Source organism: Erigeron canadensis, chromosome 6, assembly GCF_010389155.1.
Source record: "Erigeron canadensis isolate Cc75 chromosome 6, C_canadensis_v1, whole genome shotgun sequence".
Classification (NCBI taxonomy): Eukaryota; Viridiplantae; Streptophyta; class Magnoliopsida; order Asterales; family Asteraceae; genus Erigeron; species Erigeron canadensis.
In genome coordinates this window covers 41,807,830-41,822,021 of record NC_057766.1, presented here as the reverse complement: position 1 = coordinate 41,822,021, position 14,192 = coordinate 41,807,830, and the positions used below count along the sequence as shown (strand labels likewise).

Below are 14,192 nucleotides of genomic sequence, written 5' to 3'. Positions count from 1 at the left end.
CATATCAAAACTTTGATGGAATAATTAGGTACCAAAGAAAGTAAATGTCATGAATTGGAGGGCCGGTCTTGATCGTACTCCAACTTTTCTTCAACTTAGCAAACGTGGTGTTGTTCCAACGGTAACACTTTGTATTTTCTATCAACAGGCTGATGAATCCAGCGATTATTTGTTCACGGGCTGCCCTATAGCTATGGAAGTATGGTGTAAAGTGGGCGCGTGGTGTAAGTTAATCCCAGTTTTTGCGTTTCAGGTTAGTGACTTACATTGCTTTCATACTTGTTTAACCGGAAATAAATCGTGGAAGAAAATTATTAATGCCATCTTCCAAATCACTATTTGGTGCATACGGAGGAAACAAAATGAGGTGGTGCATGAGCGCCAAATTTTTTTTTCTTCCGTTGCAATTTTTGAAGAAGTTAGATATATTTGGTGTAATTTTTCATTTTTGATGTAAACTATTGTAATTGTATTCCAAATTTGTACTCGATATTACTAGCATCTTGCTAGAGTTTGAAATGAAATCACATTTTATTGTTAAGAAAAAAAAAAAAGTTTATCTAGGGGTCTAATGGATTGCAAGCAAAGTAAACCGTAAGAAGCGGGTCAAATATGGTCCAAGAAGAAGGCAAGATCGGATTACAAGAGGCAAGGCACTGGCACTCTGGCAGCAGTATCCTGTGCTTTTGCACATGCTATCTTTCTGCGAAAAAGTTTAAAACCAAATTTGAGATTCTCTCCCTCGGTCACTTTATTTTGTATTGATTTTGTTATATCATAAACTCTACCTTGTCTATCTCCATGACATCATTCTAGTGATTTTATGTCTCTTCTCTTTTTACTACTGTACTATAAAAGCAAATAAAAGAGAAGTGATCGTTTGGAACGTACTTCACAATTTAAATGTTTTAATTCTGTTTGTGTAACATTTTGTATTGACTTTTAAACAAAACTAATTATGAACATCATTTTTCCGATGTTGATCTAGTCATCTAGTATTCCTTTGTGGGTATTCAAATTGCATCAACCATCCTTAACATCACTAGTGTTATAGACCATTTTACGGTTCCATAGCAGCTTGAACCTGACACTAAGCCATTGAAGGCTCAGTATTATGGGTTCAACGTTATGACTATAGTGTCGGAGTTTTTTTCCTTTTTTTTTTTTTTTTCATTTGTTTTATGTGTGCGTGAATTAATATCATATATATAACTGAAACATTGGAGGCAAAAAATGGGTTCAATGTTAATTATGTTAAGACTATACTAACATGGTGTCAATGCATGTTATGCCATAAAAGTGTGTTTATCACCGGAGATGTCTAAGTGATATATACAACGGTTATCACTGAATAAAGTGAAGCCAAAAACGAGCACCATCCATTGAGAAGACAAATGAGTCTCTAATCCTTTTGTAAAACACTCCATAGGAAAGTACTCGTATTTTTAATTTCATTTTTTTTAATAAAACCAAAAATATAAGTATATATCTAGCTACTTCCTGGTTTTAACTTTTAAATTCATACCTAAATTGTCATTATTTACTCTTAAATTAATTCGCAGCTCCCACTGAAAGCTCACCTAACAGGCGGGATGAATATAAGTTTTATGTTTTGTCAAGACCACTACTATCATACGTATAGTACCATACTTGGAAATTGGAATTATACATCTTGGAATCATATATTCAAGATCAAGACCGGTAGACCACCTTTTACAGCAGACCAAGATCTTTTAAAGTTCAACATAATATAAGTAGCAGAATTAAATGAGATAAATTAAGATTGACTGTAAAAAAAATAAAAGCCATTGGTAGTTATGCATTTGTATGTATCACCCACCGGCCAACAGACAAAATAACAAAATGATATAAATCCAACCTGTCATTCATTTTTCGTTTTAACAACTTCTTTAAACAAATAAATATATAATGGATTTAAAGTTATGCCAGAAGAATCTTGCCAAAATCTTTTACAGTGGTCACAAGATTTGCATTGTTTATAAAATTTTCCTTTAAAGATCTCACACACCACACCAACAATACACGTACTAACATTCTCTTTATATCTATACCTTACTCCTTACACAGTTGCACCAACCACCACTCTCATCCTTTAAATTACCTCACTCACATAGTCACACACTATATATTCACATATACATACATGCGCATAACTATAGATACATATTCTAAGATAAATTAACCATGGGAAGCATTACTTCTGGTGTACAATTGAACCAAGCAGTTTTAATCACCCCTTCAGATCCAACTCCTAACCATATTCTCAAACTTTCCTCTATTGATTCCCAATTATTCTTACGTTTCACAATCGAATATCTACTTATTTACCGTCCGTTGCAATATAACGGGGTAATAAGTAGAGAAGCCTTCACCAGTCGTGTGAAGGCTTCATTGGGTCGAGCCTTGGTTCCCTACTACCCGTTAGCAGGCAGAGTCAAGGCTCGACAAGACAATTCTTGTCTCGAAGTTGTCTGTCGTGGCCAAGGTGCAGCTTTTGTCGAAGCAACAGCTAGTAATTTTTGTGTTTCAGATTTCGAAAAAGCCCCACGTTATGTCTCTGAATGGCGAAGCCTTTTAGCATTGGAAGTCACGGATGTCCTTAAAGGGGCCCCACCTTTGGTTGTACAGCTGACGTGGCTATCTGATGGTGCTGCAGCTCTTTGTGTTGGGTTTAGCCATTGTGTATGTGACGGTATTGGCAGTTTAGAATTTTTAAACTTGTTTTCAAAATTCGCAATTGGGGCTGACAAGGATTATAAACCCAAACCCGCCGTTTGGCAAAGACAGCTTCTCGATTCGACATCGTTTAAGCAACAACATATTATTAGTGAAATGTTACACCCCGAGTTTAATGTTGTTAAGGATCATTGCAAGTTTATGTCTATGTTTAGTCCTGACAAGCTCACTCCCACCTCGGTTATTTTCCAGGAACAGAAAATAACCGAGTTGAAAAATAAAGCAACTCGTACGAGTCAACTCGGACTAACATCATCATTAACATCTTTTGAGGTATTGTCGGCCCATATTTGGAGAAGTTGGGCCAAGGCACTAAACTTCCCACCGAGTCAAATACTAAAGTTACTTTTTAGTATTAATGTTCGTAACCGAGTCAAACCGAGTCTACCGAGTGGGTACTACGGTAACGCCATAGTACTCGGTTGCGCTCAGACAACTGCAAAAGAATTGATCGACAATGGTCTAGCCTACGCGACCGAGTTAATAAAAGAAGCGAAAAACCGAGTGAATGACAAGTATGTGAAAGAGGTGGTCAGCTCAGTGAATCTAAACGGACCGAGTTGTGTGCCTGACCAGGTTGGGGTACTAATATTATCACAATGGTCAAAGCTGGGTTTAGATAGAGTTGACTTTGGATTAGGAAGGCCAGTTCAGGTGGGGCCGGTTTGTACCGATAGATATTGTATATTGCTACCTGTAAAAGATCACGGCCGTTCGATTAAGGTGATGCTAGCTGTGCCGTCCGATGCCGTTGACAAATATTTTGATTTGCTTAAAGCCGCGCATTAACACTATTGACTTTTTGATAATTAGTTACACTATAATCATTTATATATGTTTTTTAGTTTGTTAAGTAGTTTATCGTTTGATTCTAATTCTTGTCAACGTGCTTTTTTTAGAAATTCCTTTTTTCTGTTTGAGTAAAAGTACATGAACATGGAATGATAGTCGTCACATGGAATTTTAGGAACAAGTAGTATATTAATGAGGCGTGGACTCCGATAATTAGTTTTAGGTAATCTATGTTTTCTCAAAATAAGTTAGTCAACCTTTTTTTTTATCTGTGGAGAAAACGGTGGATCACTTGTTTTGCTCATGTGAGGTTGTTATGACTGTTTGAAACGAGATTAAGGAAAATAGGTTTTTTTTTGTGTGTTTTTGGGCTCAAAGACTTAATTGATATGCGCAAGTTCATGGGGATGGAAAGCAAGAAAAAGAAAGCATTCAAATGTATCAACACGGTGACTATTTATAAAGGGAGAAATGAAAAGTTCTCTAATTTAAAGATTTATAAGGATTCACTTAATTATAGTTACATATTCACAATTAGTTAGACTAAGAGGAGTGGGAAGAAAGGGAGGGAGGGGCGACTTGCGCCATGTGTCATGTGGTGTAAAAAAAGTTGCCCCTTAAAAAAGGTGGAAATGGGAAGATTTTGAAGAGTGAGGCGATTTGTGCCATGTGACATGTGGGGTAGAGGAGTGTTGTATGTAAAAAAGGTAAAAATGGGTGGATTTAGGAGAAGTCGGCGAAGGGGTGGTGTTCAGGACGACTTTGACTGACTTTGGAGCACAAAGGGGCGAGCTGTGGAGGTCGGACAAGGGGGGTGGTGTGGGGGGCGACTTATGGTGACTTGGGAGCCAAAGTTGGCACCACTCCTTTCAGTCTTATAGTTACAGCTCTTAGCCTCAAATTCGACTATTTTAACAAACAAAAACTTTATTGATGCGACCTAATGCAAATCCTATCTTATTATTAATAAAGGAATATATCACTACAATAATTGTCATTATATCCAAAGGAACTCATTTTGTATGGATTAAAATCGTATAATATCTTTGTTTTGATAATTTTGCATTACAAAAATACCACTTGACCTATAAATAACAAAACTCAATCCTACTTACATTGAATATGGCCCAAAAATGTACACTCTCAACGGAATAAAAAAGTACAGTACTACTAAAATAAAACATACTTGTGTGATCGAAATATTTTCGATAAATTAAGATGACCACCGAATGTGTTAATGACAACCACTTGAGGCAAATAACATTGAATTTGTCCACATTTTCATATCTTTTATATTGTCAATTAATTTATATTTAAATGTAACCATTAGGTTATAAACATGTATAAAAAAAAGTGTACACTTGAATATTACTACTAATGAGTTATTATTAGTTTAATTTATATGTATAAAGTACTATCATGCATTATCAAAACAATGTTAATTAAATACTACGTTTAACCAACTCTATTTAGGTGGTCGGGTTGGTCAGGGGTATCTTCTAAATCCAATATGTGGGTCTCGAATGTGAGTTTTTCCCAAGGTCTCGGGTTCGAGTCTTGGGTTTGTCCTCTCAAGGTCTTTTCTATGAGGAGAGGGTTGGAAATTCAACAAATCGCTTGTTAAAATTGTCTCCAGCAAGTCTAAATCGAAACTAACTTTACAAAAAAAATAAATACTACGTTTGAGCCTAAATAAGTTCATTAACAATAATCTATTTCTGGAAAACCAGTAAACGTAGAAAATTTTCTCTGCTTTGGATTATTCGGATATGATGAACCATTTTAAAAGTCCCGATAAGTTATTTAATAGTAAAAGTTATGGTTATAAGTGTTGTCTATTGAACAACACGCTAATTGCATCCCCCGGCTTAAGCTAATTAATTAAGGAGTAAAGGGTGACTCTCGTATACTGGGTTAGTGGGCTTTCCATTATTTCTTTATCGCCCATCAATTCATTAGGCGAGTTAAGATATGGACTACTGTATTTATTTTTGCAATGCGAATATCAATTCATTATTTCTTTATCGCACATCATCCAGGCCCAGTGTAAGCCCGGTAGGCCAGGCTAGTTCATATTGGATCTATCTCGAGTTTGAACGTTTGATGTGATGAGATTCTATTACAAGTTATTACTAGGTTTCTCTGCTTAATTCAAATCAAATTCACACCAATTTAAGTATATCTTTTGTGAGTAATTTAAACTACCAGATTTTAAGCTCGTGTCTAATTTACTGGGCTTACGACCCGCTGACCTATATGGTGTGCTTTTTGTTCCTTTTGCTTCGAGCGCCCTTTCCGCTCTCCGTGCTCGACGATTCTTTGAGCGTCTACCGTAGAGACCATGTTACCAAATATTAAATGTTAATTTATTATGGTTTAAAATCTATTTTAGTAATGATTAATTTGATCTATTTATAAATTAGGTGTGACAAATTAATTAAATATGAATATATACTTTTAGTTATATATAGTTTACGCACATAAAAGCCAGAGAAATTTTTATAATTTGTTCACGCTAACTAAAAATGTTGAAACATGTAATACTCCTTCCGTTTAATTTTAAGTGTCTTAAATATTTGACTAGTCAAATATGATTATTTCAACTTTGACCGTAAATATCTTTGTTTGCATTATATATTAGTTAATGAAAGTTATATCAATGAAAAATATATTTAAAACTCAATCAATTTACATATGTTATATCAAGTGTTATATAACACAACTAAAAAATTAAATTTATAGTCAAAGTTGAAAAAAAAAATTCAAAAAGTCAAATAATGATATGTAATATGAGCCAAAAGAATATTATATTACTAGATTATTAACCCGCGTAATACGCGGAATAACACATATAAATTATAGAAAATATTCCAATAGAAGTACACTTTATGACGAAACCCTTAAATGTAAGAAAAACTTCTCTTGATTATAATTGAAACTATAACTTTTTTGTAAATTAATTATTAATTTTTTTAAAAATATCTTACAGTTAACTTTTGTAAAAGATGCAAAACTTTATAAATTAAATATCTAAATTGAAGGCTTAATAAGCCGCATATATGTATTTGTTTTATATTTGACTAATCAAAAACTCATGTCAAGTTTTTCTTTCAATTTTGACTTTTATTGTTATAGTTATAAATTAAAATAAGAAGTCCACAAAAACTTTAAAATGAGAGTAAATTACAAAAACTGTCCCTATGGTTTGTTCATTTTATCAACGTGAACTATCCATCGTCGAAGGTTTTTTCATTAATCATCCCTACAGTGGTAAAACAGTTACAAAAACCGTTTTACTACTAAATATTATTTTACTTTATAAAAACTAAATATTATTTTTATCATTTACTTAAGATTTAAATATTAAAAAAAACTATCACTTTTTTTTCACCTTTCATCTTTTTACAGTTTATTTCTCAATTTTTAAATCTCGTACATTACTATTTATAAAAAACTTCAAAAGGAAAATTAACAAATCTATAACAATTAATAGGTTTAAGGTAAAATAAAACAAGTATTAAAGTAGAATAAATAAATCAATAGGATTCTTTTTACTAAAAACCAACGTGCATCATGAAAATCATTGTGCATCATTTGCTTCGTGAATATTTAGCATCAATTTAACCATGATGTAAATCTTGTCTTATTTGTTTTACTTTAATAATTGTTTTACAATACTAAACCCCACAATTAGTATTTATATAGGATAAATATTCTCTCAAGTTGAAACAACTTCATCCTTAACATTTGGATTATGATTAATTGTCAAAATTTCAAAATAATTTTAAATCCTCACCATTAATTTTAATAGTATATTTTCATCTTGTGCTATTATTAATTCGTATATTAAGAGACAATGTCGTGGCAGTTTAATTTATCATTTAAAAGATAATTATTAGTTAAATAGTTATAACTTTATAAATTTTATATAAAGTATAAATGTTTTTAAGTTATCGGAAAGTTGACCAATACAAAAATAGATTTTAATTTTTTTTTTTAGAAAAAAGACGATTGGAAAAATTATGAAAAATATATTAAAATCAAAATAGTTTTGATTAAAAATTATGATATTATCTACATTTGACATGTCATATTCAACATATTTTGTATTTGTATGTTTTATAAGTGGGTCTAAAATCACGTTATGATATCTATCATAATTAAAAGAGGAGGTTTAAGATACATTTGCACCCTTTAAAACCCTTAAAATTATATTTTCTATTCTCTTTCTCCTACGTTTTTTTTAATCTTTTTTTTTGTATTTTCATCTTTATCTTTTTAAAAATAAACCTTATTATTTACAAATTATCTAAAATCCAATCTAATATATTTTATAATCAATAAAACTATTTTTTTTATCGTTTAGTTCTTTTTTTATATATATTTGTAAAATTACTATCAATATTATTTTTGTCTAAAGATACTGAAACAAATTCATTCTTTCAATATATGAATTTTTTTTAAAATTTTAGTAATTATCTAACATCTAAATATTCTAATAATTTATTTTGTACAAAAAACTATAAATTATGAAAAGTAAAACTGGCTCAAAAATGATTATGGTTTTTAATTTGGGTAAAAGTTTATTCATATATATATTTTTATTTTTATATATTTTTCTTGTGTTTTAAATATTTTGATTACATCCTTTTAACATTTTAAAATCTACATTATAACTATAAAAGTTATATACAAATTTTTACATGAAACTAAATTAACAATCTATAAGGTGATTTTCAAAATCTACTAAATTATATTTATGCCTTCGTATAACCCTTTAATTTTGGTTTACTCAATTTTCTTTTATTAATATTCTTTCCTTTTGTTAGTTTTAAACTCAAAATAAAACTCTTAACAAACATGAACCAATTTCTGGCTTGTTTAGAATTATTCGATCTCCACATATAATGTAACCATAAGTTTCTTTAATAAAATCTAAAAATGGTAAATGAGGTAAGCAAATCAATCAAAAGGCTAATATTGATTTTTGCTTTTCATTCAAGGGCTATAGCTTTTCTAAAAATGAATTTAAAAGGCTTTTTTTATTATTATTGGGAGATGAAATACAATTGTCATGACATCATCATTTTATAAAAATAGCTTATTTGTCGTCTTTAACTTTTTTAAAAAGTTTAGTTTTTTTGATTAATTAACTAATTATATTTATTCGAAATATAATATATACTATTCCGAGGTTATGATGATGTTTGAACTATTCCATAATTCTTAAATATTAACGTAACTTATTATTATAAAACTTTTATTAATAAAGCTCTGGTTGAACCCGCGAGTTAAGTTAGTTAATAAATAAACAAAAATAATATCGAAATATCATACCGTCATTTACAACTATTGTTACCCAATATTTATTAATCATTTCTTTCATGTTGTGTAAGATTAGCAAGAGTATTTACCCAATGTTCAATTGTTTACAACTTTCGTGTAAAGTAATTTAATTTATTTAAATATCTAGTCTAGTATTCCGTATATAATATTATTTAATCTAATGTAAATATAAGGTAAATGTTAAATAAAAAAGGAAGTTTAGATAGGGAAGCAATCTAACCGTCCAAACTCAATTTATTGTTTTCATCCAATGGTTCTCTCTTTTTCAAGATGGAATTTTAGGGGTTGGTTTAGTATTATTCGGAGATTTGTAGCGACTTCCCATATCTTCTCATGAATATGTCTGCATAAATGAAGTTAATTTTATTCTAGAAACATTTTTTTCCTCTTAGAAATATATTAGTAGTTCTTTTTATTTTCTCTTAGGGACAAAAAAAAAAGGATATCTTACAAATTAAGGATCGACATGCATTAGAAAACAAGATGCCGGGTGTGCAAAATTGGTGGCTTTCCTTACAGGTTGGAACCGACTTCTCTGATACAAACCATAAACTTCAGCACCATTATTTAAACTTTATAGCAATTCTTTTTTTAATATATTATAATATTACTTTTATATATAAACAAAGTTTCTTGAAGAAATAGCCTTGAATCCGTGTGCTTGCTTAAATACGAAGTATGAAGTATACTGGTATTTGAATCGTAAGCCTAACAAAACTTAAATTAATGTTTTAATTTTTGTAGTATTGTAATAACGGCAGGAAAAGGTGGGCAGAGACAACAGACGCGGGGCAGAAAAAATTACCAAATATATTGATGATCATAAAGTTATGGCGATCACAGATTCTGTAGCAAACGTACAGTTGCACATAGTTTGGTCCATGCACTCTATGCTTGAGATACTATATATATATTGGTTTGCGGCTACTGCTTTCCCCGTTATATAATATAATAATAGCAATAATAATAATAATAATAATAATATGAATAATTTATATACATACCTTCATGGATTGCACGGTCATTGTTCTTCGTATCTAATTAATTAGTTTTCTCTTGATAGTTACATTATATCAATTATAACATTGAAGCACTCTCACTATAAAAAAAAAAACAAGAACCTTCATAGATAATCAGTTATCTAAATCAAATCTTGTTACACTTAAATTGAGCTATTGTGGTCATTGTCTTGTTGGGAAATGATATTGTTTTTTTAATTATTCTCGGTATGAGGGTATGCATGGTTGCTGTTATTAAGTTGGAAACTTGAAACGCATAATAGCCTAAAAGGAAAACCCTAGAAAGTTAAAATCAGGCCATATAGTTGGTTGTCAAGGAAAGACTCATCACATAGACTTCTACTCTTAACACTTCGGAATTAATAATGGTTTGTGCTTGATAAGATTTTGAATCCCCGCCTAATTAGTTGAACACTTAGCTTAACGCATTGACACCCGATTAATTAGTTATTGCAGAATTACTTAACTTTAATTTCAATAGGATTTGATATTTTTGAAAGGTGAATTTCGCTTTAGAACATTGTGTCACGATTCGACAACGGGAGGTCTAACATACGTTGTCTTAACCGGATCCGTGCTAGAGAGCTCCCTCGAAGTAGAAATGCCTATTTCAAATACCCGATGGAGAAAACCCCCTACTAATCCGTCCAAATGCACGACAATCAATAGGGGTAAACCCTCTCTCCTTAGACTTAAACCTGGATATACCCAAGCGAAACCTTCATAGAAAGAATTCCTTATGTACTTTCCAAGTCTTGAACGCAAGACCTCCTACTAGTAAGATAATTGCCTAACCACTTGAGTTAACTATGAAGTACTTAAATAATGAAAATAAATAGTTATATTAAATTTTAGTGTGTGTAATTTAATATCAAAACAAAAAGTTTCTTTAATAATGGAAATAAATAGTTATATTAAATTTTATTCTGAATATTAGTGTAACAAATTCATATATATATATATATATATATAACTAATTTTTTATTACTATATAAATGAATGACACATCATCAACAAAAAATAAATAAATTTATGTCAATAAAAAATGGGTTATTTTACTTTCACAAACATAAACTGTAAAAGGTTAATATGGATAATATTTATTTACTTAATACGACTACTCCGTCTCTCTCACTACATGTATGATGTATCTTGTTTTAACTTTTTAAAATCTATCTTTTAAAAGTTTGCCCATTATTTTTTGGGATTATTACATTATATGAGTGTAATAAATTATGACCAAATGTATAAAAGATTTTGTAAAATGTCTATGTTATATAATGGACTTTTAAATTTCAATTATTAGATGTAACAGACTAATCAAAAACCTAATTACACGTAACACATTATATGGTTGCCACATATATCTTAGTACATCCAATAATCAGGATTTAAAAATTCATTACATTACATAGAAATTTTGCGAAATCTTACATGTATAACATAAATATTTTGTCATAGTTAATTACATACAGAGATATTAATCCCATAATATTTTTATTTGTGTTATATAAGTTTTAAATGTGTTTTTATTTGTATAAGTTTTATCATTATAATATGTAACACAAAAAAAAATAAAAAAATTATAAGTTCAAAGTTTTTTAAAGAAAACTTAAAAATACAAATATGACACATCTAATGAGACAGAAAGAATAATAGTAATAAGTGTTTTAATAATATTTTGTAATAGTTATAAATATGAAATAGTTTTATTATTTTTTATATAATTTAATAGCTATTTAACACCCCAACATTCACCTTTTTTTAATATCTATATCCACACACATATATAAATCCAAATCAATTGGTAGATACATTTGGGGTTTTATGACTTTATCGACGGCTTATGGGTTCAAACATTATGGTTGGTATGCTGGTAAGATTTGTTTTAGAGAGCCACTTTACGATAGTAGAAAAAAAAAAGATAATGTAGTTTTACTCTCTGAATTATACTCACCTTGCTTGAATGATGAGATGAAGATAATTTGAACAATTAGTAAAAAAAGAAAAAACAAATCTATACATATCTCACATGTGATAATAGAAATATCTATTTAGTTTTATCGCTTGAAAGGGAATGAGTATCAACTTCACCATTGTGACTTGTGAGAAATTTTTGATTATTGCAATTTAGCGATCAAGTTCCAAGTTCAGTACTGAACTTTATAAATGACGTTGGTCAAGACTTGAAGCTCATACTTGATACGAAGTTCAAGTTTCAATAACAATGTCATGAAAAAGTTGAAGACTTTGTGTTTTCGATCAATTAAGTTGTCATTCTTAACCACAACTATACTCCGTATGTCCTTTGGGAATTGGGATCGTTAATTTCTACATACGGAGTATGAGATCTTTATCCCAAAATAATACGCGTTCTGTATGTAGATATATAATGAGACAATTTTAGGCTTTATTAGTTGTCACAGTTAAATTCTACGTACGTACATGTACAAAAATTCATTTTTGACCAGTGTATCTCGTACTATTTCCAACACTCTGGAGGGTCGGTGAATAAGCTCGCTCAGATAATTAAAGAAATCGAAGAAAAACCTTTCACGTACAGTTTATCTAATTAAGGACAAATGTAGCTAGCAGCACAACATGATAGATGATATGATCCAATACTGATCGATGAAGTAATTAAATTAAATGAACCAATGTATCTTACTTGTATTGTATCCATCTCTACCTATATATCTATCTATCTATCTATCTATCTCTATCTATGTTTCTCAAGAATCCAACAATCCACTTTTGACCAATTCTATATATATTAACACCACCGCCATCTTCCACCATTTACCATTACCAACCGTCATTATCAACCTCTCTCTACTTTACTCTCTTTCCTCCACCTTACCACTTAGGATTTATCGCCATATCTCCAATTTCTTTATAGTAATTAAAGCTTTAATTAGGATGGACACAAATGATTCCCATCTCCCCAACAACACTTCTTCTCCTCCACCTCCTACCACCACCACCACTCCAAGTCCGCCTCGTAACAACAATCGCAAGTCTAAAGGCAAAGGAGGACCAGATAATAGTAAATTTAAATATAGAGGTGTTCGACAACGTAGCTGGGGTAAATGGGTTGCTGAAATTCGTGAGCCGCGCAAACGTACTAGAAGATGGCTAGGTACGTTTGCAACCGCTGAAGATGCGGCCCGAGCTTATGATCGGGCCGCAATTATTTTATATGGTACTAGAGCTCAACTTAACTTACAGCAACCGTCTGATGACGGTTGCAACCCCGCCACCGCCACGTCAACTTCTCAGGCCTCTTCTCGTGGCCGGGGCGGTGGTGGTAGTTCCTCGTCGTCGTCTAGTACACAGACGCTTCGACCGATACTACCACGACCCGCCAATTTTAATTTCACATTTTCGCCTAATTCTCAAATGACGACCAATTCTAATGTCCCGATTTTGGCTAATTATATGCCATATAATCCTTATTACCCAACCGTACAACAAAGTACAAATTGTGGTGGCAATTTAGTACAATATTCTATGCAACTTGTACAACCACATCAATATTTACCATATCCCAACCACTTGAATAAAATTAGTAGTATCGGTGAGGACCCCACTTCAACCTCGTATGATCCAATTGCAAACGTAAACCCTAGAATTATTGACAACATTATTAGTAGTCAACGGGGTGGTCAAGAGTTACAATTACAACCAACACAACAATTTCAAAATTGTCAACCGATGAAAGACGAGGTTAATTCGTTGGTGGGTTTGGTTGGATCGAGTCTTTCCCTTGTGTCTAATTCGTCGCCCACAATGCCGGTCGGAGATTCGGTTTCGGATCCGACGTCTATGGTGGCCGGCGGCGAGCCGTCATCGCCATCTTTGTGGTCGTTGACAAATGACGATGAGTACCCACCACCTAGTATATGGGACTATGGGGATCCGTCATTTGATTTTTAAAAATGAATTTGATCCATTCGGAGTTCAAGAAATTGGTATTAATTCATAAAATCTAGGATTTTCATTGTGGCTTGATTTTATGAGAAAAATTGAAGAGTTAGGGTTTTAAGTGGTTTCAACAGTGAAGATTTATATATATTAAATCTCAATGTTTGAAAAGGTAAGTGAATTTTGTCATTTATTTATTCAAATTGTGTGAGTTTAGATAATTAAATTAATTAATTAGTTATTAGTACATTAGATCTTTTAGTTTAGTTTTCTTTATTTATGGTAGTTTTTTAGGGTTCAATTTATTTCACATTGTTGTTTGTATTCGTAATTAAGTAGTTCATGTTTGTTAAA

At 31.3% G+C, this 14,192-nt stretch overlaps 2 protein-coding genes across 2 annotated transcripts; both read left to right on the top strand.

Annotated features, from left to right (window-relative positions):
• The first annotated feature begins 2,055 nt into the window (after positions 1-2,055).
• On the top strand, positions 2,056-3,683 carry LOC122603438 (alcohol acyltransferase 9-like). Its single transcript, XM_043776138.1, has one exon. It carries the CDS (start codon positions 2,206-2,208, stop codon positions 3,544-3,546), a length of 1,341 nt encoding a protein of 446 aa, XP_043632073.1. The 5' UTR covers positions 2,056-2,205; the 3' UTR covers positions 3,547-3,683.
• Positions 3,684-12,833: 9,150 nt separating this feature from the next.
• Positions 12,834-13,850, top strand: LOC122604930 (ethylene-responsive transcription factor ABI4). Its single transcript, XM_043777788.1, has one exon. It carries the CDS (start codon positions 12,834-12,836, stop codon positions 13,848-13,850), a length of 1,017 nt encoding a protein of 338 aa, XP_043633723.1.
• The last annotated feature ends 342 nt before the right edge of the window (positions 13,851-14,192 follow it).

Excerpts from the sequence above, each read along its gene's own strand:
- LOC122603438 (XM_043776138.1), top strand. The coding sequence starts at position 2,206 with ATGGGAAGCATTACTTCTGGTGTACAATTGAACCAAGCAGTTTTAATC.
- LOC122604930 (XM_043777788.1), top strand. The coding sequence starts at position 12,834 with ATGGACACAAATGATTCCCATCTCCCCAACAACACTTCTTCTCCTCCA.